The 25,156-nt window shown below is 41.6% G+C and overlaps 1 protein-coding gene across 1 annotated transcript; it reads right to left on the bottom strand.

The window, feature by feature from the left end:
- Positions 1-34: 34 nt before the first annotated feature.
- On the bottom strand, positions 35-21,546 carry rgra (retinal G protein coupled receptor a). The gene is made up of 7 exons (XM_073025579.1): positions 21,429-21,546; positions 18,644-18,800; positions 15,821-15,942; positions 10,488-10,641; positions 9,899-10,016; positions 3,070-3,183; positions 35-504 (listed from the first exon to the last, which is right to left on the bottom strand). Exons 1-7 carry the CDS (start codon positions 21,505-21,507, stop codon positions 361-363), a joined length of 888 nt encoding a protein of 295 aa, XP_072881680.1. The 5' UTR covers positions 21,508-21,546; the 3' UTR covers positions 35-360.
- Between the last annotated feature and the right edge of the window lie 3,610 nt (positions 21,547-25,156).

The following is a 25,156-nucleotide window of genomic DNA, read 5'->3' as shown; positions in this document are numbered from 1 at the left end:
AACAAAACAAATGAAACACAATATGCCAAAAGTCTTAAACACAAAGAGAACAAAAATCATTTATTTGAAATACTAGTAATCCTTTAGGTTTAGAGAATGTTGGAGCCAAAAGGTACACGTGCATATTCATGTTGTTTAGCACGAAGTGGATGGGCTACAGCAGCACAGACCACGAGTGTACACTCAGTGGCCACTTTATTAGGTACAGAAGGTACTAAGTGGCCCCTCAATAACGTGTCATTGATTCTGATACATTACAGAATAAAAATGCTGAGAAAGTAATGTAATATGCAGGTTGGCTCGATCGTTTTGTTTTACATTTTGTTCATTTCCTATTGATTATCTTGTAACTAGTTTTATTTACTTAGATTTACCATCTATTTCCATAGGTTCCATTTTCTGTCCTGTTAGGAAGGACCAGATTCCTCCTCGGTAACTCGGATTCCCCAATGCATACACAAGAGCATTTGCTATGGGGGAAGTCTTTGCAAGAATGGCAGGAAGCTGAAACACAGAAGTACATCAGGACATTGTTATATTTACGTCAGGCTTGCAAATTTATGAGATCTTTAAGGAAAATTAGATTAGCTTAATTTGTCACATGTACTTTGAAACATACAGTGAATTACATTGTATGCACCAATGACCAATAGAGTACGAAGAAACGCTGGGGCGCGCTTCCAGTCCCAACATGGCATCCTCACAACTTACAAATCCTAATCCTACTTGTTTGGAATGTGGGACGAAACTAGAGCAGCCAGAGGAAGTACGAGCTGTCACTGGGAGAAAATACAAACCCTTTGCACACAGCAGCAGGAATTAATCCCTGATCTTCTGGTTGCTGGCACTGCAAGGTGCTACGTGACCATGTAGTCATACCCAATTAACCCATGTACTGTATCGCAAAACTGCGACTGGACCAAACTAAATCTAGGTAATGGCAGATTCCTTTACAATTTTACTACTTTGTTTTGAAGACCAATGCATATTTCAGCTTTTGTAATATTTCAAAGGTAAGGTCCAAAGGATTTCCAAACTTTATCAGTTGGGGGTGGACTTTGTTAACAAGGCAGGGATTTATTGCCCATCCCTAATTATCCTTGAGAGTTACCTCCTTGATTCACTGCAATATTTCAAGTAAATGTATTCTCATGGTGATCTTGGGAGGGTTATTCAAGGATTCGGTCCCAAACTCCTGTTTCCACTGTACACTCAGTGGCCGCTTTATTAGGTACACCTATACACCTGCTCATTAATGCAACTATTTGATCAACCAATTATGTGGCAGTAATTCAATGAATAAAGGCTTGCAGACATGTTGGGATTGTGGGACTGAGTTTAAGAGCCGAGGGGTAATGTTGCAGCTATATAGAACCCTGGTCAGACCCCATTTGGAGTACTGTGCTCAATTCTGGTCACCTGACTACAAGAAGGACGTGGAAACCATAGAAAGGATGCAGAGGAGTTTACAAGGATATTGCCTGGATTGGGGAGCATGCCTTATGAGAATAAGGCATGAGTGAACTTGGCCTTTTCTCCTTGGAGTGACGGAAGATGAGAGCTGACCTGACAGAGGTGTACAAGATAATGAGAACCATTGATAGTATGGATAGTCAGAGGCTTTTCCCCAGGGCTGAGATGGCTAGCATGAGAGGACATATTTTAAGGTGCTTGGAAGTAGGTAAGGAGGAGATGTCAGGGGTAAGTTTTTTACACAGAGAGTGGTGAGTGCGTGGAATGGGCTGCCGGCGACGGTGGTGGAGGCGGAAACGATAGGGTCTTTTAGGAGACTCCTGGATGGCTACATGGAGCTTAGAAAAATAGAGGGCTATGGGTAAAGCCTAGGTAGTTCTAAGGTAGGGATATGTTCGGCACAGCTTAGTGGGCCGAAGGGCCTGTACATTTTCTGTTTCTACATTTTATTTAGTATCTCTGATCACACACATTTCAAACATTGAAGTGGATGGGCTACAGCAGCACTAGACCAAGAAGATACACTGAGTGTATATTTCCAAGTCAGAATGGGGTGTGACTTGGAAAGGAAAATGCAGGTGCTAAGTTCCTGTCTGCCTGCAGTCCTTGTTCTTCTTGATTTGTTCCTGGAACATACAATTAAATAAGTCTTGATAGTAACTACAATATATTTTGTAGGTGGTACACACTGTAATGGTAAAAGCTTGTGTGGAAGTTTTGTGTCAGGGACAGTCAGGCCACCAATTGTGCCATCCAGCTAGTCTACTTGTAAGTATTCCATCTGACATCCTGGGTAGATATTGGAAAAGGGAATTGTTTGCTGAATCTTTTGTGACATGATACCCAGCTTCCGATAGCAGCAGAATTTCTGTGGATGGTTTGATTGTGGGACATGGGATGTTGATGGTGGGATCTCGGTGATGGGACTGCCATCAAGGGTGGACAGATGGACCGAGTTGGTGAATTGCTTGGCTCTTGTGTGGGGGCAATTGTTAGTAGCAGTTGATCATCTAGGTCTTTCTGCAGACATTTCTGAGGTGGAATTGTTCAACCATCAGCAAAAAATACTAATTTCTGACACGAGTGAAGAAAGATCAATTGGAGAGGCTTGGCCTTGCTCACGGATCTGATGAACTCATGCCGCTATGACCTGGACTGAGACAGCTAACCCACTTTACTGGAGTCATAGGGTCATAGAATACTACAGCACAGAAACAGGTTTGTCTGCCCATCCAGTCCATGTCAAACTATTAATCTGCCCAGTCCCATTGACCTGCACCCGGATCATAGCCCTCCATAACCCGCCCATTCATGTAGTTGTACAAAGCTCTCTTAAACATTGAAATTGAACCCAGCTCCACATCAACAGCAGGCAGCTGATTCCACACACTCACCACCCTCTGACTGAAGAAGATCCCCCTCAAGTTTCCCTTAAATATTTTACATTTTACCCTGAACCAATGACCTTCAGTTTGAGTCTCATGCACCCTCAGAGGGAAAAAGTCTGCTTGCATTTACCCCATCTGTACCGCTTATAATTTTGTGTATTTCTTTCCTAGACATTTGCCTTTTCAACACACCTATAAACAGACTTACCATTCTAATTTTAGGAGATAGGACGGTAACATCTTCAAAGACAGCGTATGTGCAAAGGAGGCTGTAAGGGCCCCAGCATATTAGAATGATTTTAAAAGGCAGTCCTGTATTGAACTGTTCAGAAACAAAATAATTGTTAGAATGGTTCAGCTCGCTAAACAATTATATCACACAAAGCAAAGAGACAGATTTTTAATAGCCAGATCAATAAATCTTTCTGGGAATTATGCATACTTCCTCTAGCTTCATTATTTATTTTACCCCACGTAATTCACAGCTAACTCATTATCATTGGTTAATCTGAGTACCTTTTTTCAGTATAAGACCATAAATCGTAGCAGCAGAATCTGGCCATTCTGCCCATCTAGTCCGCTCTGCTATTTCATCATGGCTGACCCCGGATCCCATTCAACCACACACACCTGCCCTCTCACCATATCCCTTGATGCCCTGACCTCTCAGGAATCTATCAACTTTCACTTTAAATATACCCATGGACTGGGCCTCCAGCACATTCTTTGGCAGAGCATTCCACAGATTCACCAACTTTTTGGTTAAAAACTAAATTCCTACTTACTTCTGTTCAAAAAATTCACCCTCTAGATCTGGATCCCCAGAATCATCCTCGTGAACCTCTTCTGGACTCTCTCCAATGACAATATATCCTTTCTGAGACAGGGGGTCCAAAACTGTTGACAATACTCTAAGTATGGCCTGACTAGTGTCTTATAAAGCCTCAGCATTATCTCCTTGTTTTTATATTATATTCCCCTTGAATCTTTGCCACATTTCTCTGAGCTTTCCTGTCTTAATTTGACAGGATAGATTCCTTCCCAGACTTGAGGTCAATTAATTGAGATTCCCAAACTTCTTCTAAATATTCAGCTCTTTTATGTTGGTGATTTGGCATGAGATACCAGCATGTTACAAATTCAAAAAAGCTGGTGGAGCTGTTATTTCAGAAACAGAATACAAGTGCAGATACAATTATGTTGTCTTAGAGCAGGGCTTTCCAAACTTTTTTTGCACCATGGATCAGTACCATCAAGCAAGGGGTCTGTGGACCCCAGGTTGGGAACCCCTGTCTTAAAGTGTATGCCTCAATAAGAATTTTTACCCCCTTGAGATTTCAGACTGGGTCTGGCTTGACCTTTGCAAGTGGAGAGACTAGCAACTGAACTTAGTGTCACTGCATGATGCAGACTGATGGAAGCCAGGTTCACAACTCTACTTTTTTAATTTAGAGAAACAGTGTGGAACCTGCACCTGTCCAACAGCCCACCTATTTAACCCGACAATAATCACAGGACAATCTAAAATGTCCAAATAATCTCCTAACCAGTACGTCTTTGGAGTGTGGGAAGAAACTGGAGCACCCAGAGGAAACCCACACATTCACGGGAAGGACGTACAAACTTCTTACAGATGCTGTCAGAGTTCAACTCCAAACTCTGATGGCCTGAGCTGTAGATGTGTTGCGCATTTATACACAGTAATAATCGGCTCAGTAGCCCACAGGGTATCTATTTATTTATGTAGAGAATATTTGTCTAATTTGTTTCCTCCCACAGTCCGATGGCATACCGGTTGGTCATTGTAAGTTGTCCTGTGATTAGGTTAGGATTAAACTGGTGGATTGCTGGGTATTATGGTTCAAAGGGCCCGAAGACCCTATTCCATGCTGTATCTCAATAAAACTAAACATAAAATCTAATTAATTAATTCAAATCATCAATCAATGGCCATTTACACATATTAGATTGGGATAATATGCTGATGGTTTTAGGCATTTAAGATCACGAGGTTTTTCATTAATAATAATATGTTAGGCTTTTTTAAAAGTATTCCTCTCTGGTGCAAGGAAGGATGTTGCATCAATGCACAGCTGACCAAACATGGAACAATCATCAGACTAGAGATTTGATAGTTAAAGACGTTAAATTTACTTTAATAGAGTGAGAGTTTACTTGGAGTATGGTCTGAAATTTTGTTTTCAATTGAAAGTTAGTAAGTGTCCTTGCCTAAAAAGCTCTTAGAGGGAAAACCCTTCACTACTTTTAAAAGCCACTTGAATGAACATTTGAAGTGCTGTAGCCTGTAGGTCTGTGGACGTGAGTCTCTATGTGAATGAACCAAGAAGAAACTAGGCTAATTACAAACTAAGGGCCAGCGTATGCAAATTGTCATCTTTTGCTGATGACATTATTAGCCACTTCAAAGGATGAGACCTGAGGGAAATACATGGCCTAACGTTCAATTCTCAGAATCATGTAAAATGCCCTGATGGAGCAGCTGGGAAGAGGAATATGATCGTTTCTAAATCCTCAAGAATCCATGCTTCACCAATCAAAAGATCCCCAGGGCAGTGATGTTTTGAGACCTAATGTTTCTGACATTTGTGGATCTTAATGGAGCGTAAGTGCTTCACCTTGAATCTTCTCTACAAAGCTTGACATTCTCCTCTCATTTGTATCTGGCATTATTAGAAACTCCAGCTACTTTATTTCTGGGTCATATTAAAACCAGATTATTTCCTTTTGACTTTCTGAGACCCTTTGGGCTTCTTTCTCTAGTTAAGAGGGTTTTCACTCTCAATGGCTCCACGTTTAAGTAAGTTTCACCTATTACATACAGCAAGGGTGATGGAATAGATGTGGATATAGCAAGTTTGAGAATAAGAATGTAGGACAGACCTGTCAGCTTCAGATCTCTTAATTATAATCTGAGATAAGAATGGTGAAAATGTGCCAGATAGCTCAGGTTCTGCTCATCTGTGGAGTCCTTCAGCCAGAGAGATCAGGAACAGGCAATCACCCTGTCACTCAGAAGATGGCTGAGTAATGTCTGCAGTGTGGTTAGACATAGAAATAGGAAACAAAATGCATGTCTTATGAGGTTGGGTTGAGCCAGCCAGATCTTTTCTCTTTGGAACAAAGAATGAGAGGTTACTTGATCGAGATTTATAACATGATAAGATGCACAGACAGAGTGGACAGCCAGGGACATTTCCCCAGAGGAAAAATGGGTAATACAACATGGCAAGGCGATTGGGGGATATCAGAGGTAGTTTTTTAACACAGAGTGTGGTGGATACATGGAATACAATGCCAGGGTGGAGGGGAGCTGGTAGAGGCAGGTATATTAGGAACGACTCATAGACAGGCACATGGATGGAAAAAAAAAGTGGAGGGCTATGTGGGAGGGAAGTATTAGATTGATCTTGAAGTAGGTTAAAATGTTGGCACAACATTGTGAGGCAAAGGGCCTGCACTGTGCTATTCTGTTCTATGTTAAAACTTGCCTTTCTCAATAGTACATCGTCATCACCTCACTTAGCTCTTTTGAAGACACCCCTACATATTGTGTTGGCCATTACATAAAATGGTCAACACATATATGTCAGCCATTTTATGTAGTCATGTTTTGAGCTATCTTTGAATTTAAAATAATTTTCCACTGTAAAATTCTCAGCTTCCAATTATTATTATAATTAATACTCTGTTAACTTTCTGGAAACATTTTACAACCTCCATAATTCATTGCATTAAGTGATGCACAACTTTAATGAGTTTTAGTGCAAACAGCTGGGAGACATACTTCATTGCCTGGTTCATCTTTAATGAAGGATGAGAGGGTTCTGTGTTCATATCTTGGCTTATGAAGTTTGAGGTTCATAAAGGATAACCCCAAATTTAAATACAAGCTACTTAAATGTGGGTCAGTTTAGAGCTTTGCATTCTGAGATCTCATTATGGATGCTTAGATAGTGCCCAAGCAAGTTAAGTTTGATTCTTTGGCATTTATTTGTTGAGATGTCAAACCCACTTTTTCTTACACTTCCTGTTGGTCTAAAGTTCTTGATGTTCCAGAGTTCATAGAAGTTCAAGAGATATTTCAACCAAAATTAATGTTGCTTCATTCTTTTTTGTACCCGGTGTCCTAGGGTCTCGTTTATCTTATTTATACCAATCTCATAATTTAAAGGTCATGAATCTACTGCCACAGATCTTTTAGTTCCTTTTATTTGATCAGCACCTAATCAATTATGCAGCACTTCATTTCCAAAATACCTGACTTCACCCTTCTCCATAGTGAACAACATTTGTTCAGTCTGTGAACCCTTGTACATCCTCTTCCAATGTTGTGTAGTCATTCTCATTTCTTAACTGCCCCTAATATATCTCCTTCAACCACCACCCCACACACCCTCCACTCTATGTGTAAGCAATCTACCTCTGACATCCTTCCTATATTTTCCTCCAATTACATTAAAATTATGCTCCCTCATATTAGCCATATCCACCCTTGGAAAAGTCTCTAGCTATCCACTCAGTCAATGTCTCTTATCATCTTGTACACCTCTATCATGTCATCTCTCATCCCACTTCACTCCAAAGAGAAAAGACCTAGCTCACTCAGCCTACCCTCATAAGACATGTTGTCTAATCCAGGCAGCATCCTGGTAAATCTCTTCTGCACCCTCTCTAAAGCTTTCACATCCTTCCTATAATGAGGCAATCAGTACTGAGCACAAGGTCCTTTTTTCTTCACTTCCATTAGCCATTTTTCATTGCTGCTCAGTTGTATATTTACTATGATGTTCCAGGCACTTGTTAGTTAAATTTAAAAGCCTGTCACAACTAACCTTGAAGGGATGCAAAAAAAAAAGGCAAATCTCTGCAAAACAATTCTCTGTTTTCAAGAGTTTCATGAATTAACCACAAACTCAAACTATGTGCTATCCAGTGGCGGTGTTAGCTGTGAGGAGGATGCTAAGAGGATGCAGGGTGATTTGGATAGGTTAGGTGAGTGGGCAAATTCATGGCAGATGTAATTTAATGTGGATAAATGTGAGGTAATCCACTTTGGTTGCAAGAACGGGAAAACAGATTATTATCTGAATGGTGGCCGATTAGGAAAAGGGGAGATGCAACGAGACCTGGGTGTCATTGTACACCAGTCATTGAAGGTGGGCATGCAGGTACAGCAGGTGGTGAAAAAGGCAAATGGTATGTTGGCATTCATAGCAAAAGGATTTGAGTACAGGAGCAGGGAGGTTCTACTGCAGTTGTACAAGGCCTTGGTGAGATCACACCTAGAATATTGTGTGCAGTTTTTGTCCCCTAATCTGAGGAAAGCCATTCTTGCCATAGAGGGAGTACAAAGAAGGTTCACCAGATTGATTCCTGGGATGGCAGGACTTTCATATGAAGAAAGATTGGATCGACTAGGCTTATACTCACTGGAATTTAGAAGATTGAGGGGGGATCTTATTGAAACGTATAAAATTCTAAAGGGATTGGACAGGCTAAATGCAGGAAGATTGTTTCCGATGTTGGGGAAGTCCAGAATGCGGGGTCACAGTTTAAGGATAAAGGGGAAGCCTTTTAGGACCGAGATGAGGAAAAACTTCTTCACACAGAGAGTGGTGAATCTGTGGAATTCTCTGCCACAGGAAACAGTTGAGGCTGGTTCATTGGCTATATTTAAGAGGAAGTTAGATATGGCCCTTGTGGCTAAAGGGATCAGGGGGTATGGAGAGAAAGCAGGTACAGGGTTCTGAGTTGGATGATCAGCCATGATCATACTGAATGGTGGCGCAGGCTCGAAGGGCTGAATGACCTACTCCTGCACCTATTTTCTATGTTTCTATGTTTCTGGGCTCTGTAATAGTTCAAAACTGGTCCAGTTGTTTTGGAATTTGAACCCAGATTTGATCCAAATTAATAGGATGAAACCTTGCTCTCTTTTTCTTTTACATAAATGGGTGAAATGCTCAAACTACCTCTAGGTAAATGATCAGTAAGATGTAATATTGAGAAACAAAAGGATATTAATGTGAAAAGATGATTAATATTGTAATAAGCTACTGTATGTAGAGAATGCTACTCATGATATGATAAAGCAGTTTCCAACCTTGGCATTGGAAAGATTAGATAAAGATTAGCTTTAATTACCACGTGTACACTGAAACATCATGACATACAGTAAAACGTGTTGCTTTTGCATCAATGACCTTTACCGTTCGAGGATGTGCTGGGGACAGCTACAAGTGTCGCCACGCTTCCAGAACCAACATAGCATGCCCAGGACTTACCAGCCTTAACCTATACATCTTTAATGGTAGTGTAGTGGTTAGCACAACACTTTACAGTACAGGTGACCTGGGTTCAATTCCCGCCACTCCCTGTAAGGAGTTTGTATGTTCTCCCCGTGACCGCGTGAGTTTCCTCCAGGTGCTCCAGCTTCCTCCCACTGTCCAAAGACGTTCAAGTTGGTAGGTTAATTTGTCATTGTAAATCGTCCCGTGATTAGACTAGGAATAAATTGGGGTGGCACAGCTCGAAGAGCAGGAAGGGCCTGTTCCACACTGTATCTCAGTAAGTGAAAATTTAAAAAAACAGAATGTGGTGGCATCCAAAGAAAACAAACATGGTCATGGGGAGAATGTACAAACTCTTTACAGACAGTGGTGGGAATTGAACCCTGATCTTACAGCCGGCACTGTAAAGCACGACACCAACTGCTAGACTACCATGTCAGGTGCTAAATATTGAATACTTTTCTTCCTCAGGGTTAACTGACTCCTCTTGTTCACAAAGGAATCATTTAGAAATTGTTAGTAATTCACTGGAGGTTTAAAATATAAGTCAGAAATGTAATTTCCATCTAAAAAAGATGATGCGTTTCAAACCCAAAAGATCATGATTATCCACTGAGATTACGCAGAAGAAACTATCATAAAATAAAAATGTGTACTATGATGGTGAAAAACTTGAAAGGTTATTGGTTATAATCTTACTAACATTACGTGTTGTTTGTTCTTTACCTTGGTTTGTCCAGTTTTCCTGAACTTATTCGCACAAGATTGGTAAGAAGTCAACAAGATGAAAAGTGGAAGGCCAAATTCAAAAAGTGCCAATGGAATGAAGAATGAGACAAAATTTCTGGAAAGAATAAAGGATGGAGTTATACATCGGTTTCTAAGATACTTAACAAAGTGTAATGATCTTCAGTATTCTGTACATTGTATCCTTCTGATACTGGTTTGATTTCACATAACTCAAGATCATTTTGTCAAGATATTCTCAATAATACCTTCCCATTTTTGGTTTTCCAAAGGAACAGGTACTTTATTCCAACAACAAACCTGGCTATGCTAAGGATGATTTATAAACAAAAGAGATTCTACAAATGCTGGAAATGCTGAACAATACACAGAAAGTGCAAGACAGGCAAGCATCAAGTCAGGCAGCATCTATGGAGGGGAATAAACAGTCAACATTTCTGGCCGAAACCCTAGATCCAAATTTATGTAATTCTTTTGCAGGAAATTTGGAAATGGATAACAAATACTGGCTTTCCGGCCAGAACAGCTTCCAGGGAATGAACTGTGCTAAAGAAAGTCATTCACCAACCTGTCGCCTTTCGAGTAGTCCAAAGTGCAGCAGGTTCTCAATGGCTCGTAGTCATATTCACCCCAGCCCAGCAATGGCATAAGTGACCAGAATCCAGCGAAAGCCCAGTTAAACCATATAACAAATATGGTGCTGCTCCATTGTAATCTGGATCCTGAAGTATAAAGCATCAATGCTCCAGCTTGGTGAATAGAAATTTAAGTCCGACTGCTACATGCCAACTGGAATTTTAATATTATAAACTAACATCATAGCTTCCTTTTTCTTCTTGCTGCCTCAGTAAAACAGCCAGCATAATCAGAGACCCTGCCAGCCCTGGATATTCTCTCTCCACCCCTCTCCATTCAGGCAGAAGATTTAAAAGCCTGAACGGACATACCATACCATAAGGCTCAAGGACAGCTTCTGTACCACTGTTATCAGACCTTGGACATTACCTTGGACTCTTGACATCACAGTCTATCTCCTTATGATGTTGCATTTTATTGTTTACCTACAATACACTGTCTCTGTAGCTGTTATTGTTTTACCTGGTTCTGTCTCTGTATAACGATTTGATCAGTACGAACAGTATGCATGATGGGCTTTTCACCCAATCTGATTGTAATGTGAAGGGCTTGTTTACTTATTGATCAAAAGATGTTTCTGCCGTGCCCATCATCAATTGTCCTGATCAAAAGATGCAGCAGCTCTTTCCGATTGGTTGCCTTGTGTGCCACGGCACCAGTGTCCGGTCTCCTGCTTTCCATTATCTCCGGGCATTCAGCTGCACACTGTGTTCATTACCATTGCTGAAAATCCACCGGGGAAGTATGCTGCAGATACAGGAGGGCCCACGCACACACAGCTCAGTATATGTTTGTTGAATGTTTAGATTTCTAGTTGTGTAACTTGGAGAGACTTAATGAGGTACCTGCGGAGTTTGAAGTGTTACTGAAAGTTAAGTATTGTATTGTAGTGTGTGTAACCTAGGACTCCTTAAATGTTTGATTGAATGTTTCATTGTTTGTCTCTAAATAAATAGCTAATGTGCTTATTTGGAATCAGTGTCTTCTATCTCACTTAGCAAATCCATGAACCTGCTTCCTTTTAACACTGTTGCACACAACAATAATTTCAAACCAAACCAATGATTCAGGCATGAGCCAGGCAGCATCATACTGTAATTCTGGGGCATCAGTATGAAGTGTTAAGACCTCAAGTGTTAATTAACTATATTAACTTATCAGCCAAATGCTGTCAAACATAAAAAGATATTAAGAAAGAGGATGTGCTGGAGCTTTTGGAAAGCATCAAGTTGGATAAGTTGCCGGGACCGGATGAGATGTCCCCCAGGCTACCGTGGGAGGCGAGGGAGGAGATTGCTGAGCCTCTGGCGATGATCTTTGCATCATCACTGGAGAAGGGAGAGGTTCCGGAGGATTGGAGGGTTGCGGATTTTGTTCCCTTATTCAAGAAAGGGAGTAGGGATAGCCCAGGAAACTATAGACCAGTGAGTCTTACTTCAGTCGTTAGTAAGCTGATGGAGAAGATCCTGAGAGGCAGGATTTATGAACATTCAGAGAGGTATAATATGATTAAGAATAGTCAGCATGGCTTTGGAAAGGGCAGGTCTTGCCTTATGAGCCTGATTGAATTTTTTGAGGATGTGACTAAACACATTGATGAAGGAAGAGCAGTAGATGTAGTGTATATGAATTTCAGCAAGGCATTCGATAAGGTACCCCATGCAAGGCTTATTGAGAAAGTAAGGAGGCATGGGATCCAAGGGAACATTGCTTTGTGGATCCAGAACTGGCTTGCCCACAGAAGCAAAGAGTGGTTGTAGACGGGTCATATTCTGCATGGAGGCCAGTGACCAGTGGTGTGCCTCAGGGATCTGTTCTGGGACCCCTACTCTTTGTGATTTTTATAAATGACCTGGATGAGGAAGTGGAGGGATGGTGCTTTGGATAGTGTGGAGGGCTGTCAGAGGTTACAGCGAGACATTGATAGGATGCAAAACTGGGCTGAGAAGTGGCAGATGGAGTTCAACCCATATAAGTGTGAAGTGAAAGGCAACACAAGTGAATCTAAAGATGCTGGAAATAAATAAAAACACAAAATGCTGGCAGAACTCAGCAGGCCAGACAGCATCTATGGGAGGAGGTAGTGATCCTGTTGAAGGGTTTCGGCCCGAAACGTTGTCACTGCCTCCTCCTATAGATGCTGTCTGGCCTGCTGAGTTCTGCCAGCATTTTGTGTTTTTAAGAGTGTTTTTAAGTGGTTCATTTTGGTAGGTCAAATATGATAATAGAATATAGTATTAATGATAAGACTCTTGGCAGTGTGGAGGATCAGAGGGATCTTGGGATCTGAATCCATAGGACGCTCAAAGCTGCTGCGCAGGTTGACTCTGTGGTTAAGAAGGCGTACGGTTTATTGGCCTTCATCAATCACGGAATTGAATTTAGGAGCTGAGAGGTAATGTTGCAGCTATATAGGACCCTGGTCAGACCCCACTTGGAGTACTGTGCTCAGTTCTGGTCGCCTCACTACAGGAAGGATGTGGAAACCATAGAAAGGGTGCAGAGGATATTTATGAGTGTGTTGCCTGGATTGGGGAGCATACCTTATGAAAACAGGTTGAGTGAAATTGACCTTTTCTCCTTGGAGGGATAGAGGATGAGAGGTGACCTGATAGAGGTGTATAAGATGATGAGAGGCATTGATCGTGTGGATAGTCAGAGGCTTTTTCCCAGGGCTGCCACAAGAGGGCACAGGTTTAAGGTGCTTAGGAGTAGGTACAGAGGAAATGTCAGGGGTAAGTTTTTTATGCAGAAAGTGGTGAGTGCGTGGAATGGGCTGCTGGCAACGGTGGTGGAGGCAGATACGATAGGTACATGAAGCTTAGAAAAATAGAGGGCTATGGGTAACCCTAGTAATTTCTAAGGTAGAGACATGTTCGGCACAACTTTGTGGGCCGAAGGGCCTGTATTGTTCTGTAGGTTTTCTATGTTTCTAGAACTATCAATGCTGGAAATCCAAAATAAAAGCAAAAATGCTGGAAATTACACCACTCTTTGCAAAGAGTTATCATGTTAAGTTGGAGTGGCTTCATCAGAATTTGGGATAAGAAAAATAGGGATGACTATAGGATGTAGAGGACATGCAGAAAGCATGATGGAACAAAGGGAATATCAGCAATAGGGTGAGGACAAGTAAAAAAAAGTCTCTTTCTATGGAGAGGCTCCCAAGGAGGTTCACGAGAATTATCCCGGGTATGAAAGGGTTAATCTGTGAGGACTGTTTGATGGCCCTGAGCTTTTGCTTGCTGGAGTTTAGAAGAATGAGGGGGATCTCACTGAAGTCTATCAAATCTTGAAGTATCTATTGAATTGGCCTAGATAGAGTGGGCACGAAGGGGATGCTTCCTCTAGTGGGGAAACAAGGACCAGAGGGCAGATCCTTAGAATACAAGGACACCCCTTTCTTTAGAACAGAGATGGAAGACATTTCTTCAGCCAGAGGGTGGAACTCATTGTCACAGACAGCTGTGGAGGCAAAGTCATTGGGTATATGTAAAGCAAAGGTTGATTGGTTCTTAATTATGCAGGGCATCGAAGTTTACAGGGAAAAGGCAGCAGACTGGGGTTGAGAGGGATAATAAATCAGCCATGACAGAATGGTAGCAGACTCAATGGGCTAATTCTGCTCCTGTGTCTTATGGTCTTCGTCTGTACAATCATTCTTTAGCTGCCCTACTTGTGCTAACTCTATTCCCTCTGTTCTACCCATCCTTCTCGGCAATGTAAAAGCACCTTTTTTTAATCTCTTTCCCAGCTCTGAAGAAAGACTTCTAACCCAATACGTTCACTCTATTTCTCTTTCCACAGACCTGTTGACTATTTCCAGCCCAAGTGTTTTTTACCTTTGCTACATATTAGCCCTGGATGGGTAAGCTGGGGTCAGTTAAGGTGAATTTAAGCAAGATTCCCATTCTTAATAGTTCTCTCGCGAGGTCCTTTAAAACAGAACAAATGTGAATTGTTTCAAGGTTGGCCCTGTCATAGCTTGCTAATGCTTTGCTGCCACATTTCACATGGGAATAGAGGCCCTTTGACTGACTGCACAATTGAGAGTGAGCATCCCTGTGGCAGGAATGAAGAATGATGCTAATGTACAACAGAAATCGGCCTTAGCAATCAGCTGAGGAAAGGAATGGGATTATTTCTGCAAGCTTTACAGAACCGAAGAGCTTTCAGACTGCTGGGAATCACATACCTTATATAATTAAATCAATAAAGTGATGAAAACAAAGCTTCCATCTATGTGGCAAAAATAAATTCAGAGATTATTAGAACAAAGGCAAACTCTACAAAGTGTTATAGTCAGTCTTTAATGTGCTCACAAAGAGTACATTCAAATGAGCCTGTCTGTGAAGTCCATTTTAAGGTCTCGCTGACCACAGCATCAATAGAATCAGTGGATTTAGACTTCTTTCAGCTTTTTGTTTTACAACGTATTCACATCTCTGATATTCAGATAAATAAAGTTGTTTTTCTTCCCTGAGATTTCAATAAGGCTCAGCTCACTGTTACTCAAGTCGTCATGTGCTTCACTCACCCCAACACTGAACTCATTCCACAAACAGTGGACTCACTTTCAAGGACTGTCTATCTCATGTTCTCGATATTTATTGCTCATTTATTTATTACAATTACTTTTTTCTTTTTCACTTTTTGCATTTGCACATTTTGTTGCTTTTTGCACATTGGTTGTTTGTCTGTCGTTGTTATGTGCGTTTTTGTTGATTCTATTGTGTTTCGCTTTACTTACTGTGAATGTCCACAAGAAAATGAATCTCAGGATTATATATGGTGACATATTTACACTTTTATAATAAATATACTTAGAGCTTTGAACATAATATATAAAATTATGAGGGGTATAGGTAGGGTATAAGCAAGCGGGCTTTTTCCACTGAGGTTCTGTGAGATTCAACTAGTGTTCATAGGTTAAGGATGAAAGATGAAACATTTAAGGGGAACATGAAGGGAGACATCTTTACTTAAAGGGTTGTGAGAGTGTGGAAGTGCCAGTGGAAGTGGTGTATGCGGGTTCAATTTCAACATTTAAGAGAAGTGCAGATATGTACTTGCAAGGGAGGAGTATGGAGGGCTATGGTCCGGGTGCAGGTCGATGGAACTAGGTAGATCAATGGTTTGGCACAGACTAGATGGGCCAAACAGCCTGTTTCTGTGCTGTCCTGCTCTATGATTCTGTGACGCAATCTGCAAACTTCTTCATCATGGTCCGTCTTGTTTTGACTGAAAATGGTCAGAATTACTTACTGCTGTAGCTTAGATGATATCTGTCCCAGGCAATGGCTGCACAGCCATTAATGCTGGCCAAGGCTGTTAGAAAACCTTGGAAGCCATGGGTCTGGCATCCCTCAGATCCATAAGGCCAGTACCTGTGAGAGAGGCAAGCAGGAAATGTGATGTGGTGGGAAAGTGGGGTTGTTAAAGCCCATTTTTGGACAGTGCAGGTACACTTAAAGATCCAAAAAAGTACATTTTTATTCAAATTCAGATTCAGAACCGTTTTATTTTATCACATGTACATGCAGTGGGATGTATCATTTGCATTAATAACCACCACTACATAAAGATGTACTGGGAACAGGCTCCAAGTGTTGCCACTTCAAGATTCAAGATTCAAGATTCACCTTTCACATGTACATCAAAACAATGAAATGTGTTGGTTATGTTAACAATCAACGCATCCAAGGATGTGCTGGGGGCAGCCCTCAAGTATTGCTACACATTCTGGCGCCAACATTGCATGCCCACCAGGCTCAGCAGGACAACACACAACACAACAAACAACAAAACAACAACAGCAGAACAAGCAACCTTCCTCCCTCACACCCAGCCACCTGCCTAGCCACGCACACACAGTCTCCTCCAAACCAAGGCCAGGTATTTCCAGCCTCCAGCGGACTTGCAGATTCACTAACATTGGGCTTCAACTTCCTAATTGGATTTGCTCTGGTCATCTGAATTTGAGTACATCCAATCGACTTTCGGTATGGACCCCAGGACTTCCTGGTGACATGTGATTTGTTAGTACAATATGGATAGAGGTTTCATGTTTAGAGATGTCGTTCAGGACATATAGTTTGCAAGACTAATGAAATGCCACAGCCACCGTTCTCTCTTTCAAGGAGCATAAAAGTTATAAGTTAAAAGTTACAAAAGGAATAAATCCACTCAACATCAACATTAAATTATCTGGTCATCCAGCCAAAGCGACAGGCAGTCAATAAGTTTCAAGGCTATGAAAAGGCAGATTGTGGGGTCAATAGATTTCAATAGCTACATTTAATGTCAGAGAAATGAATGAAGTTGTCCATCTTATTATGAGGACCAACTGTTCAATTGTGTTATAGCAGAGGGATAAATTCTGTATTTGAGCCTGGTGGTCATGCTTTCAGGCTTTTCTATCTTCTGCCTGATGGGAAAGGGGAGGAAAAAATGTCTTGTGTGGATGGGGGGGGATCTTTGATTATTCTGGTTGTTTTACCGAAATGGTGAGGAGTGTAGAGTCCATGGTTTCTATGGTGTGCTGAGCTGTGTCCACAACTCCCTAAAGTTCTAATGGAGAAAATCCTCTGATTAATATGCAACCTATAGGATGTGGGATCTGATAAATTCCCCAACCTTAACTACATGTGAAAGATCATCGAACTCTTTGGGAACTAAATCATCATCTGTGGAGCTGAACTCTTCTCCATCTGTATAAGATGATAAGAAGAATAGATGGAGTGGACAGACTGCACCTGTTTCTCCGGACATCAATGGCTAATATGTTAAGGAAATTTGAGGAAAGTATGGTGCGGATGTCAGAAGTTTACACAGAGTGGTAAGTGTGTGGCACGTACTGCCAGGTGTGATAGTAGAGGTAGCTATGTTGAGGACATACAAGAGATTCTTAGATGGGCACACAGATGAAAGAGAAATGGAGAGCTAGTGTATGTGGGAAGGAAGGGTTATATTGGTCTTGGAGTAGCTTAAAACGTCAGCACCATATTGTGGTCAAAGGCCTGTACTGTGCTGTTCTGTGTTCTTCCTTCCCACTGATTTTTCAACATATCCCCTGGTGAACCACAAATAAACCCAGCAAGAAGTTCAATGGGAATTCATTTATGCAGAGCTTCATTAAAGTATAGAAAACAGCACCAAAGGAATAATTGCAGTCAATGGTCTAGAGCAGGGGTTCCCAGCCTGGGGTCCACAGACCCTTCGGTCAATGGTAGGGGTCCATGGCATAGAAAAGGCTGGGATCCCCTGGTCTAGAGATACTTCAGGGTAAAATGGATAAGCAAAAGAGGAAGATGGAATACAAGGTTATGCTGGGAAGAAATAGTACAGGAGGATGTAGTTGGGAACATAGTTAAAGTTCAAAGTTCAAAGTAAACATATTATTAATGTACGTAAACTCAGTAACCATATTTGATACACCTGCTTGTTAATGCAAATATCTAAGTATGTGGCAGCAACCCAAAGCATAAAAGTATGCAGACATAGTCAAGAGGTTCAGACCAAACATCAGAATCGGAATGAAATGTGATCTAAGTGACTTTGACCATAGAATGATTGTTGGTGCCAGGTGGGGTGGTTTGAGTATTTCAGAAACTGCAGATCTACTGGGATTTTCACGAACAGCAGTCGCTGGAGCTTACAGAAAACGGAGCATGAAACAAAAGAAATATCCAGTGAGCGGCAGTTCTGTGGGCAAAGATGCTTTGCTAATGAGAGAGGTCAGAGGAAAACGGCCAGACTGGCTCAAGCTGACAGGAAGACGACAGTAACTCACATAACTACACATTGTAATAGTGGTGTGCAGAAGAGCATCTCTGAATGCACATGTCGAATTTTGAAGTGGATGGGCTTCAGCAGCCCGAAGACCGCAAACATACAGAAATACACTCAGTGGCAACTTTATTAGATACAGGAGGTACCTAATAAAATGGTCACTGAGTGTATATGTCACCATATATTATCTTCAGATCCCTTTGATAGCATAAACACTGTTGTGCATTACCTTGCCCAAGTGGCTTGCTTCTGTGCTACATATTCTCCATATTTATGTTCAATCCAAACTGTGTTTACCTCAAAAAGCTTGAAAATGCAGCGATTAATGCATTCACACAGATGCCTGAGTCAGATACAGCCAAACTGGCGACCAGGAGATTACTTGATGTCTGGATTTCCTTTATCTTATAAAAGGACAAAAGTGTTATGCCGTTCAGGACTAGTCCGATGAGTGCTGCAGAGCAGAGAAAAACACAACGTGAGTGTGCGTTGAACTAGTGCAATGTAAAGCATTCCTGTCACAGTGAGGTTTGGTTATAAAATTCCAATCAAAATATCTTATCTAGCTTTGATGAGAAACAGAAACTGCTTCAACCCATTGAAGGACAGATGCAACCAACTGAGATCTTGGGAAATGGGTATCAGAACACCGCAGTATGCACGTCAAACCTACCCTCAGTAGCCTTTATTAGGTACACTTGTACCCCTGGCCACTAATGCAAATATCTAATCGGCCAAACATGTGGCAGCAACTCAACGCGTTGAAGCACGCAGGTGTGGTCAAGAGGTTCATTTGTCGTTCAGACCAAACATCAGAATGGGGAAGCAATGTGATCTAAGTGACTTTCACTGTGGAATGATCGTTGGTGCCAGTTGGGAGTGGTGTGAATGTGTCAGGAACTGCCGGTCTCCTCTGATTTTCACACACAGGAGTCTCTAGAGTTCACAGAGAATGGTATGAGAAACAAAACATCAAGCGAGTGGCAGTTCTGGGGCCAAAAATGCCTTGTTAACAAGAGAGATCAGAGGAGAATGGCCAGACAGGTTCAAGCTGACAGGAAGCTGCAAGTAATTCAAATAACCACATGTTACAACAATTTTAATAGGCACAAGAGGTAACTAATAAAATAGCCACTGAGGTTATGTTTTAATATGGAAGCAGAAGATTTTGAGTTGCTTTCAAACTAGTTCTTCCTCTTACACACATAGACACAACAGCAATCATGCTTTTATTTTATTTAGGTATTATTGAGGTACAGCACAAAACAGCCCCTTCCAGCCCTTCAATCTGCACCACCCAGCAATCTACCATTTTAACCCTAGCCTAATCACAGGACAATTTGCAATGACTAATTAACCTACTAAACGGTGAGTCTTTGGACTGTGCGAGGAAACCGGAATGCCCGGAGGAAACCCACACGCACATGGGAAGGAACAGACGCACTTGCTTACAGAGGATGCCGGAATTGAACTCTGAACTCCGACACCCCGAATTTTAATAGCGGTGCACTTACTGCTGCAACCCTGCTGTTGCACAGTGGAATATTGAAAATGTTTGCAATACCTGAAAGTTATGAAAGGCAAATATTTAGCTTGCTGCATAACCAGTCCACAAATCCACCTAAAGTCAACCAGAAATGTTATCTTGCTTATACTGAAATATGTCTGCACATATTGGTATCAGACATTGTGATTATGACAACATGAATATTCTATAAAACAGAAAAAGAAAGTGGAAAATAAATATGATAGATCTGACATAAGATTGATATTATTGATTGTATCATTAGTTATGATTATATCATACAAATATGACTGCACCTAATCAAAGTACATTTATTTAACCTACTACTGGAAAATCAAATATAAAATCCTCTTGCTCTCTTGAACACCCAGCTCTGGTTCCCTGCCTGCTCTGGATCTTTACATCTCTAGTTGCCAACGAGACATCAACCAGTTTGACTTCACTCTTTTCTCTTCCTCGAACCTTAACCCCTTTGAACGTATAGTATTGCCCTCCACTCTCTCCACACCAATCTCAACCTTACTATCAAACCAGCAGACAAAAGGGGTGCTGATGTAGCGTGGTGGACTGACCCCTACCTTGCTGAGGCCAGCCAGCAACACTCAGACACCTCCTCTTACTTACCCCTTGAAAGGGACGCCACTCAGAAAATTATCTCTGACACCGTTACTAACCTCATCAACTCTGGAGAACTCCCATCCACTGCCACCAAACTCATAGTTCCCTTATCCAGCAGTGCTCATTTCTACCTCCTGCCCAGGACCCAGGATCCACAGACCTGACTATCCAGTAGGCCCATTGTCTCTGCCTGCTCCTGCCCACTCCCCTTGGTTCAGACCCTTCCCACCTACATCCGCAACACTTTACATGCTTTTTATCTCAACAATTTTCAATTCCCCGCCCCTGACTGCTTCATTTTCACCAAGGATGACCTGTCCCTATACACTTCTATCTCCCATTAAGAAGGCCTTAAAGCTCTCTGCTTCTTTATCAACAAAAGACCCAACCAGTTCCTGTTGGTCAGCCATTTTAATTCCTTTCTCCATTACTGTTCCAACATGACAGTCCTTAACCTCCTTTTTTGCCACAATGAAGCCACTCTCAGGGTGGAGGAGTAACACCTGATATTCCTTCTAGGTAACCTCCAACCTGATGCCATGAATATTGGTTTCTCCTTCTGGTAACTTTTTTCCCTCCCCCTTCACCCCTCTGGCCTCTTATCTCTTCTCCTCACCTGCCTATCACCTCCCTTTTGGTGGCTCTTCTTCATCCCTTTCTTGCAGGGTCCACTCTCTCTCTATATCAGATTCCTTCTTCTCCAGCTCATTACCTTTCCCACCCACCTGCCTTCACCCATCAACTTCTAGCTAGCCCTCCCCCCCACCCCATCTTCTTATTCTGATGGCTTCCTTCTTCCTTTCCAGTCCTGAAGAAGGGTGTTGGCCCGAAACGTCAACTCTTAATTCATTTCCATAGATCCTCCCTGACCAGCTGAGTTCCTCCAGCATTTTGTGTGTGTTGCTCTGGCTTTCCAGCATGTCTTGTGTTTAAAATTACCTTCCAGTAACAGAGCAGTTCCCAGTGCAAAGACTTCCAACTCAGTGAATCCTTCAGTCAATGGATGGGAAGTTACCATCTTTACGCTCTGCAACACTGCTTATCAAGAAGAGAGAACTGCTTCTTAAATACAGTTTGCTGAGCTTGAAAATGTGCCAATGGTTTATGTAAACTCTGAGGGTGGGGGTGGGGTGGGGCGGGGCAAGGGTACTTTATAATCCTGAGAAAAATGTCTCATGACTGCTTTGTACTTTAGGCTATTAAGTCATGTTTTTTTAAGTCTGAAATGTGTTTTTGTTACAACAAGGTCTTTGTGAAGAAGTGTAAATCAAATCCGTTGTGGGAAGGGTTGGAGACTGCTTGAGTTCAGATGCTTCCCAACCACTTTTGTACGAAGTCAATCTCCATGAGTAACCCTTGATGGCATGGTACAGTTATATGTCATATATGGTAACTATGTGACCTAGTTCTTAGCAGCCATCAAACACATTTACGTAAATAATATACACAGGAGCATGTGCAGCAAGTTAAATCTCACTGCTTTTAAGGGTAAACCTTTGAAAGATGCATATTTAATGCATGCTTTCAAATACACATACCATTTGTCAGAAGTGCCTTATGTACAGACACTCCCGTGCCTAGCATCGCTTTATACAGTCAGTCTATGTATATAAGCTAACTTCTTGTATTTATATTTATTGATTTTTAAAATTATTGTGTTTTATTTGTGCTGCGTCGGATCTGAGGTAGCAATTATTTTGCATTTGTGTGCTGGAAATGACATTAAACAATCTTGAGTCTTGTATACCTCACAGTTTTTGACAGACCAGTCAAGAACTGTGTGATATACTGCCATGTGTACCGCTGAATTAATTGGTTTCATTCCTAAACTATCAGTGTTGGTGATTGGTGAAGAAACAACTTGTGAAAGAAGTGTTTGACTCCACTCCATGTTTGTTGTGCTTGGTACACCTTCAGTAACATTGGTGTTTTACTCTATGCATTGTCTAAGCCCTGCTAACTTGCACATGCCATTTTGGACATGTGTCTATTAATCAAGTGCCCAATGCAGAATGGGCAGTAGGTCACATCTCTGTAATACTAACACAGCTTCTCTTCCTCTAGTCGCACTGCCTGATCTGACGAGCATTTCCTGCAATTCTGACCCATATTTGACACATTTCCATGTGCCTTTGCTTGTTTACTCTCTCTAACGCTCTTCAACACTCTACTGTGGCATGGTAGCACAGTGCTTTACAGTACGAGTGAACCAGGTTCAATACCCACTGCTGCCTGTAAGGAGTTTATACATTCTCCTTGTGACCGTCTGGCTTTCCTCTGGTTTTCTCCCACAGTCCACAGATGTACCAATTGGTGGGCTAATTGGTCATTGTAAGTTGTCCCACGATTAAACTATGATTAAATCGGAGCATTGCTGGGCGACGCAACTCGAAGGGCTGGAAGGGTCTATACCTCACTGTATCTCAATACATAAATAAGTAATAACAAACTAGATTAAAATTTAAATGTAACTTGGTTTAGCTCTTTCCTAGTTCAGAAGAATGATTTTCAGCTTGAAACCTTTAACCCCCTTTCTTTTTTCACAGATATTTCCTGACCTGCTGAGTGCTTCCATTTTTAAATTAAATTAATTTTATTTAATTATTTTATTATAATCGTTATTAAAAATAATACAATTATTATATTATACAATTTCTTATGATCACAAGACCCTGTTGGATATTAATAATACAAAGCACGATACTGTAAGTCCGGTTCATTATCAAGACGGACAGCAGAGGAGCTCCATAGCCTTGGGTTAATGCAAGGACCAGGCCTCCCAGGCCCTCATACTGCAGAGACACCTCTTACAGCCACCCATGGGAGGAGGTGACAAAAGCTGTGTGAGGGAGTGCTCTGAAACTGGTGCTAGATTAAAAAGCTAAGCCCTGCATGCTGGCTCTCCCGTCAATACTGCTCTACAATACCTATATTTTTGTGTGACTGTGTGTTTACCGCTATCATGTATGTGCTATATTTGCCTTGTGCTGTGTTTGACTGTTGGTGCTGTGTTTTGCAACCTGGCCCCAGAGTAACACTTTCGTTTGGCTGTATTCATGTGAGATGAGGTACTACTGCTTGCTTGTTCTTACAGAAATGTGACAACATCCCATGCACCATAAAGACCTGGCCCCCACAGCTGCCTGTGGCAAAGAATTCCACAGATTTACCACTCTCTGGGTAAAGAAATTCCTCCTCATCTCTGTTCTAAAAGGATGCTCCTCTATTCTGAAGCTGTGTCTTAGACTCTCCTACCATAGGAAACATCCTCTCCACATCCACTCTGTCAAGGCCTTTCACCATTTGATAGGTTTCAATGAGGTCACCCCTCATTCTTCTGAATTCCGGGGAATACAGGCCCAGAGCCATCAGATGCTCTTCATACTACAGGCTATTCAATCCTGGACTCATTTTCGTGAATCTCCTTTGAACCTTCTCTAGTGTTAGCACGTCCTTTCTAATATAAGGCACCCAAACCTGCTCACAATACTCCAACTGAGGCCTCACCAATGCTTTATAAAGTCTCAACACTACATCCTTGCTTTTATATTCTAGTCCTCTTGAAATGAATGCTGACATTGCATTTCCCTTCTTCACCACAGACTCAACCTGCAAATTAACCTTCAGGGAATCCTGCACAAGGACTCGCAAGTCCTTTTACACCTCAGTGTTTTTGTATTTTCTCTCAGTTTAGAAAATAACCCTTTCATTCTTCTACCAAAGTGCATGACCATAGACTTCCTTACACTTTATTCTACCTGCCATTTCTTTACCCATTCTCCTAATCTAAGTCCTCATGTAGCCTCTCTACTTCTTCAAAACTACCTGCCCCTGCACCTGTCTTCATATCGTCTATAACCTTTGCAACAAAGCCAGCAATTCCACCATCCACCTTGACTGAACAGAGGAGCACTTTTAGTAACAGACTAAGACAACTGCGTTGCTTCAAAGAGCGCTTTATGAGGTCATTCTTACCCTCGGCCATTAGCCTCTATAAGGAATCAACCTATAGCGGGGAAGTGATGAACTGCCCCCCCACCCCACCCCTCCTGTTAGACTGTTTGTGTTAATTTATTTTTTATTCTTTCTACTTCTCTTCTAGTATTTATATCTGTGCACTTGTAATGCTACTGTGATACTCTAATTTCCTTTGGGATCAATAAAGTATCTATCTATCTATCTATCTATCTATCTAATTATTGTACTAGTTCGTTAATCAATGATAATCTCTGCTTAAGATCATACATGATCTTAAGTTCATACATGAAGTATGGACTTCAGCAAGGCCTTTGACAAAGTTCCACATGGAAGGTTAGTTAAGAAGGTTCAGTCATTAGGTATTAATGCTGGAGTAATAAAATGGATTCAACAGTGGCTAGATGGGAGATGCCAGAGAGCAGTGGTGGATAATTGTTTATCGGGATGGAGGCCGGTGACTAGCGGGGTTCCTCAGGGATCTGTTTTGGGCCCAATGTTGTTTGTAATATACATAAATGATCTGGATGATGGGGTGGTAAATTGGATTAGTAAGTATGCCGATGATACTAAGGTAGGAGGTGTTGTGGATAATGAGGTGGGTTTTCAAAGCTTGCAGGGAGATTTATGCCGGTTAGAAGAATGGGCTGAACGTTGGCAGATGGAGTTTAATGCTGAGAAGTGTGAGGTTC

Source organism: Hemitrygon akajei, chromosome 21 (assembly GCF_048418815.1).
Source record: "Hemitrygon akajei chromosome 21, sHemAka1.3, whole genome shotgun sequence".
Classification (NCBI taxonomy): Eukaryota; Metazoa; Chordata; class Chondrichthyes; order Myliobatiformes; family Dasyatidae; genus Hemitrygon; species Hemitrygon akajei.
This window is presented reverse-complemented; position numbering and strand designations above follow the sequence as displayed.